At 38.1% G+C, this 7,006-nt stretch overlaps 1 protein-coding gene across 1 annotated transcript; it reads left to right on the top strand.

Moving 5' to 3' along the window:
* Positions 1-1,082: 1,082 nt before the first annotated feature.
* LOC132607388 (FT-interacting protein 3-like) lies at positions 1,083-4,555 on the top strand. Its single transcript, XM_060321331.1, has 2 exons — positions 1,083-1,324; positions 1,705-4,555. Exon 2 carries the CDS (start codon positions 1,919-1,921, stop codon positions 4,247-4,249), a length of 2,331 nt encoding a protein of 776 aa, XP_060177314.1. The 5' UTR covers positions 1,083-1,324; positions 1,705-1,918; the 3' UTR covers positions 4,250-4,555.
* Positions 4,556-7,006: the final 2,451 nt, after the last annotated feature.

Here is a 7,006-nt window from a genome sequence, read left to right as displayed (position 1 = left end):
TAACTAAAAGTCTGCCCGTAAGGCATAGTTATGCCGGTACCGGCATAACTTTAGTTATTTTTTAACAAGGTTATGCCGGTACAGGTAGGCACGCGTCCAAACCTTGCATTTCGAAAATATTTTTTAATTTTATGCTTGAGCGAGGGTTTGAACCTAGAATCTCAGTATTCGCCACTTTTTCAAATGAGTGATAAAATTTAAAGACTACAAATATGAGGGACAATATATAAAGACCACCCAAAGGAAGGGCAATCCGCGCAATTTTTTGAAAAGGGATTTGCATCAATCGCATAAAAGGATTTATGGACCATGGAGTGCTATCTCTTTGGGTTGAGAAATTGGGCCTTCTACTGTCTCAAGTCCTTGCTTTCATTTGTGAAGCAGTCCATCGATTCTTTTCCAACCCAATTTGTACCAATTTACTCCTCAGTCTTGTAACATAAATTATTAATTTCAAGATATGAATATTTCGGGCACAACATTGACTAATAATATGCGTCTTACTTTAGTATAAGGTAGTCGGTAATATGAATACGTAATTGAATTGTGTTGGAATATGAATTTTGTATCATTACGAAAAATCATCATGATTAACATGGACTCGCATAGAGTAGGCATTATTATCTTTTGGCAATATGATAATTTTAGTATTTACCGAAGTAATACCCAAAAATAAAAACAAAGACCCAATACAGGAAAAAAAAATATTCCCAAGACTTGCACATCGATGAATATATATCTGCATCACTTGTGGGGTTCGGTGTAACTGAAACCTCAGCACTCAACAGATCCACCCCACCTCATTGAATAACACAAGAAAAACAGAGCAATACCCCACTCAGGGGCGGAGCCAGCCCTTCGCCTATGAGTTCGGCCGAATTCAAATCCGAATCATATATTTATATTAATTTTTTTATCTAATATATATAAATTATTAATTAAGAATTAGTAACTTTAAATAATTAGAATCCGAACCCACGAGCTTCGAATTTTGACTCCGCCTTCCCATCCAACCCACCAGCCCCACCCCCATCGAAGGACACAAGAAAAACAGAGCAACTAACCACCAACTCAACCCCACTGCTCTGTCTTTTTCCGTTCTTTTTTCTCTCTCTAACTTTACTCTTTTTCCTTTTTCGCTCTCTATTTCTTTTTGCCTTGTTGTTGTTGTTGTCGTCTATTTCAATTTCACCCTTTTTTCCTCTCTATCTATAGACATCACTATATACCATTCTCCATATCACTTTGATACCACAACAGAACCCCTTTTGCTTTTTCTCCTCAAAAATCCCATCTTTACCGTCAGCTTCCGTGAACCTTCTAGGTATATTCATTTCTCTTTCTGAATATTTTTCTTTTATGTAGAAAAAAGTTGGTGCATTAAATAAATAAAAGTCTTCTTGAAAAACCATTTTCTTTTGTTGTGTTTAATGCTTGGTTGTGGAATTACACTGGGTGTTTTTTTTTTTTTTTTTTTTTGTTTTTGTTTAATGTTTGCTTGGTGTTACAATCTTGGTGTTTGTTGAAGTTTTAGTTTTTTTTTTCCTCTCTTTTTTTTAGGGTAAGGGAGAAGGGTTTTTTGTTTAAGTTTGTTGAAGCATTTTGCTAATAAACATTTTTTTTTTTTTGCTGTTGTTGTTTTTGCTTTGATTTATATGGCTTTGTCAGCTTAGTGTTCTTGTTTTTTATTTTGATGTTTTGTAGGGTGGAGCATCCAAGTGAATCAGATCTGAGGCTGTGAATGATTTTTGGCAGTTTTCATGAGGTTCTTTTTTAAACCTTAAGTTAATTAGGGTTAAACACACTTAGACTGTGTTGTATATGAAGTTTCTAGAGTAGTAGCGTAGTTTTGAGTGGTTGAAAATATTATCTAGGAGATTTGTTTTAACTGTAGTGGAGAAGTAGAAGGGTTTTGAAAATGCAGAGACCACCACAAGAAGACTTTTCTCTCAAAGAGACCAGACCCCACCTTGGTGGAAGGAAGGTTACGGGCGATAAACGTAATAGCACCTATGACTTGGTTGAGCAAATGCAGTATCTTTATGTTCGGGTGGTGAAAGCGAAAGATTTACCGGGAAAGGATCTAACGGGTAGTCTTGATCCTTATGTTGAGGTTAGGCTTGGAAACTATAGGGGTACGACTCCTCATTTAGAGAAGAAATCGAATCCTGAATGGAATCGGGTGTTTGCTTTTTCAAAGGAACGGATTCAGGCTTCTACACTTGAGGTGTATGTGAAAGATAAGGATTTTTTGAAGGATGACTTTGTTGGTCGTGTTACGTTTGATTTGAATGAGATTCCTAAAAGGGTCCCACCGGATAGTCCTCTTGCTCCACAGTGGTATAGGTTGGAGGACAGACACAGTAATAAAGTTAGAGGAGAGTTGATGTTGGCTGTTTGGATGGGTACTCAGGCTGATGAAGCGTTTCCTGAATCTTGGCATTCAGATGCGGCCACTGTTGTTGGTGCTGATGCTCTCGCGAATATAAGGTCTAAGGTGTACCTCTCGCCAAAGCTGTGGTACCTTAGAGTTAATGTGATTGAGGCTCAGGACTTGATTCCCGGTGACAGAAGTAGGTTTCCAGAAGTTTACGTGAAGGCTATCCTTGGAAATCAGGTATTGAAAACCAGAGTTTCGATGAGCAAGACTATTAATCCCATGTGGAATGAGGATCTGATGTTTGTAGCAGCAGAGCCATTTGAGGAACCATTGATTTTGAATGTGGAAGATAGAGGTGCACCAAATGAAGTACTTGGGAGATGTGCTATTCCTTTGCAGTACATTGATAAGAGGTTGGACTACAGACCTATTAACAGTAAGTGGTATAATCTTGAAAAACATATTATGGTTGAGGGAGACAAGAAGAAGGAATTCAAATTTGCAAGCAAGATTCACTTGAGGCTTTATTTGGAAGGAGGCTACCATGTTCTGGATGAGTCAACCCACTACAGTAGTGATCTTAGGCCGACCGCAAAACAATTGTGGAAGTCCAGCATTGGTGTCCTAGAATTGGGTATTCTGAGTGCTACGGGCCTTTCGCCCAAAACAAAAGATGGACGGGCAACGACAGATGCCTATTGTGTCGCTGCCTATTGTGTCGCTAAGTATGGGCAGAAGTGGATTCGAACAAGGACAATTGTAGATAGCTTTGCTCCCAAGTGGAACGAGCAATACACTTGGGAAGTATTTGATCCATGTACTGTCATAACTATTGGGGTATTTGATAATTGTCATCTGCATGGAGGAGATAAACCTGGAGGGGCTCCGGACTCGAGGATTGGAAAGGTCAGGATCCGTCTCTCAACTCTCGAAACAGATCGTGTCTACACGCATTCTTATCCGCTATTGGTCTTGCATCCTACTGGCGTAAAGAAGATGGGCGAAATTCACTTGGCTGTAAGGTTTACTTGCTCATCATTAATGAACATGATGCATATGTACTCTCAGCCACTGTTACCCAAAATGCACTATATTTTTCCTTTAACCGTTACTCAGCTGGACAACTTGAGGCATCAGGCCACTCAGATTGTGTCTATGAGGCTGAGTCGTGCTGAGCCACCTTTGAGGAAAGAGATAGTGGAGTATATGTTAGATGTTGGTTCTCACATGTGGAGTATGAGGAGAAGCAAAGCTAACTTTTTTAGGATTATGGGTGTTTTAGGTGGATTAATTGCTATCGGGAGATGGTTTGATCAAATTTGCAATTGGAAAAACCCCATTACGACTGTTTTGATCCATATCTTGTTCTTGATACTAGTTCTGTATCCGGAGCTGATTCTGCCTACCATTTTCCTTTATCTCTTCTTAATTGGCGTTTGGTACTACAGATGGAGGCCTAGAAATCCTCCCCACATGGATACTCGTCTTTCTTGTGCTGAGAATGCTCAGCCTGATGAATTAGACGAGGAGTTTGATACTTTTCCCACTTCACGTCCTCCTGAATTTGTTCGGATGAGGTATGACCGTTTGAGAAGTATCGCTGGAAGGATACAGACTGTGGTTGGTGACTTGGCTACTCAAGGGGAGAGGCTCCAATCTTTGCTGAGCTGGAGGGACCCTAGAGCTACCGCACTTTTTGTTATTTTCTGCTTGATTGCTGCCATTCTGCTCTATGTGACGCCCTTCCAAGTTGTGGCGCTCTTGACTGGATTTTATGTGTTAAGACATCCAAGGTTCCGTCACAAGCTACCATCTGCTCCGCTGAATTTCTTCAGAAGATTGCCCGCAAGAACAGACTGCATGCTATGAACTGTGTTGCTGGCTGCTGTTTTCTTTGTTATCCCATATGTTTCTCTCTCGTCTCGAATTGATGAAAATGATGTAAAAATGAGTCGGGCTCTTCTTTTTTCCTGCATCTAGTGGTGAATGTTAGGTTCTGCTTTTGTGTGTTAGATCTCCCTGAACTATTAGATCTAGTAGAATTAGTTACTGTTTATTTATTCTAAGTTTGTCAAAAGTTTGCTGCTTTATGCAAATCCATATTTGTTATTTTGTGAATGTTTTCTTTCTGAGAAACATGCTTCATGATTAATTCAAAGTACTCTTAATGTTCTAGTTACAGTTTTTTTATTTTTTTATTTTTGATATGATGTTGGATGGAGGTGCAAGCATTCAAGAGCAGTTTGATTTCTTAATAAATTAGTTTTCCTTAAGAATGAAGCAATATATTTGATGTTGGAATGTCCTGTCAATGATGCCTTGACAAATGTGATATATTAGTTTTCCTTTTATGTATGCGATTGATGTGGGAGAGGGAATAACTGTTCTTTGTATTGTTTGTATAATGCAAGTTAGCATTATATTTGTTGGTGATGTTTGTCTGCTTATGAAGACAAAATAAGGTAGATAACCAGAGATCCTGCAACCATGTGCTATGTGTGTTTTTTTTTTTTTTTTTTTTTTTTTTTAATAATGCTGTTGATTCTGGAATATTGTACCATGAGGTCTAATCGGGTTCCAATTTCAGCAGGCAAAAAATATTACTAATAGGTGATTTCTTCTTATCAACCTAAGCTATAGTTGGTAGAATTACTCGATATTTGTATAGGTGGAAGGTAGTAAATGAGCGAGAAAATAGTTGAAATGTGTGCAAACGATAACTTGAGTAGAGTGCTTGACAGTTCGCTTAAGGGAAACTAATTTATAAAAGAAAAATGGAGTTGCTATACCATGTCAATTTTACAGATGAAAAGTTCAAGTATGACCCTATTTTTCCATAATTTCCTTTTAATCGCGGTGCACGATAGGATTTAATGCAACGGTAGTTTTTCATGGTCATAATTTGACTTGTAATTGAGTTTGAGTTTGGGAATCATAGCGCTTTTAAATTTAAATTTTATACTATATTAATATATTTTGTATTTTTTCAAATAGTGTCAGCTACGGTAAGTATTATCGTTTAGAATTTTTTTTTTTTACACAAACACAGTATAAGATTTTTTTGTAGATCAATATCGGATGACTCTCTTTATTACTAGTAATAGAAGTCTAGAAAGGAGACGACGAGAAACACATGTAACAGATTAAATGTTGCAAATTAAATGGATTGTGAAGCAGTCAGGAGGATATACAACATTGAACGTATAATGCAGGTTAACATAACTTAAGCATGTGATGTTTGTCAGCTTATAAAGACAAAATAAGGTGTTGTATGCTCTCTTCGTTCTAATTTAAGTGTCTTATTTTTTTTATTTTTTTTTATTTGTCTCAAAAAAATGTGTGTAGTTCTACATTTATCAAGTCTTCCAATTCCAACACTCTACGTGTCAAGTTTGACGCCACAAAATTTAAAGAACTACACACAGCCTTAATATAAGACCACGAGATTAAAAAATCTCCCTTTGTTTCTTATACTCCGTGCCCAATTAAATTAAAACACTTAAATTGGAACGAAGAAAGTATGTTTTATTTTTATTTTTTATAATGTTGTTGGATCTAGAAAATTAGTACACCTACACAACCCGGTAAATGAAGTAAAGATGGAAAAGCTAAAATACAACAACAACAACCCAGTGAAATCCCACAACGTGGGGTCTGGGGAGGGTAGAGTGTACGCAGACCTTACTCCTACCAATGGGACGGCTGTTTCTGAAAGACCCTCGGCTCAATAGAAAGCATAAAAAGAGGTCAGATAAGGCCAAGAAATTCAAAGCAAAATGATAATAGCGAAAGCGACTAAGCCATGATGAAGCATTTTGCAAAAGGGCAGTAGCTATCACAGATAAAATAAAATAATCAAAGTACAGGAAATAACAGATAGTAGCAGAAATCAAAGCTCAAGAAATTATAGCGCGATAATGCGACTGCTAATATGAAAGGATAAACGAGACTATCTGTCACGACCCAACCTAGGGCCATGACGAGTGACAGAGCTTAACCTGCCCGATAACCCAACTTATGTTACCTGTACTCACTCATGGCATTCAATAGGGTTTATTTACTAAGTTTGAAAGCTGTAAATAGAATAACCAAGCCGACTTGTAACTTAAAACATCCCAAAACATATTGATACATATACGTAACGTATGACAAGGCAAACCAACGAGGCTACCAATACTTCTGTACAACAAAACAATGGCCGACAAGGCCAAACAGTAACCATGACACCCACGCTGTTCGCAGACTACTAGAAGAGTATGACCATGCATAAGCGACGGGACAGGGCCCCGTCGTGCCCGCAATATATACACAAAATTATACCAAGACAGGAACAGTCTCCGAAGCAAGTGGAGCTGTCTGACTCTCAGTGGTGACTCCTCCTAGGTGGATGGATTGTCGAACCGCGTCCCTGAACCTGCGGGCATGAAAACGCAGCCCCCGAAGAAAGGGGGTCAGTACGGAATATGTACTGAATATGTAAAGCCTTACTGAATCATAAACAAGGAAAAACGTAACAATAAACAAGTTTAGAAAACAACCCGGGGATAACCTGGAACAGTATTTTGAACCGTGCCTTATGGTCCCGTCCACAACTCTAGCATACATAATATAAATATAGAATATACA

This window comes from Lycium barbarum, chromosome 8, assembly GCF_019175385.1.
Source record: "Lycium barbarum isolate Lr01 chromosome 8, ASM1917538v2, whole genome shotgun sequence".
In the NCBI taxonomy this organism is placed as follows: Eukaryota; Viridiplantae; Streptophyta; class Magnoliopsida; order Solanales; family Solanaceae; genus Lycium; species Lycium barbarum.
The sequence above is the reverse complement of the archived record's forward strand: the minus strand, read 5'-3'. Positions and strand labels throughout refer to the sequence as shown.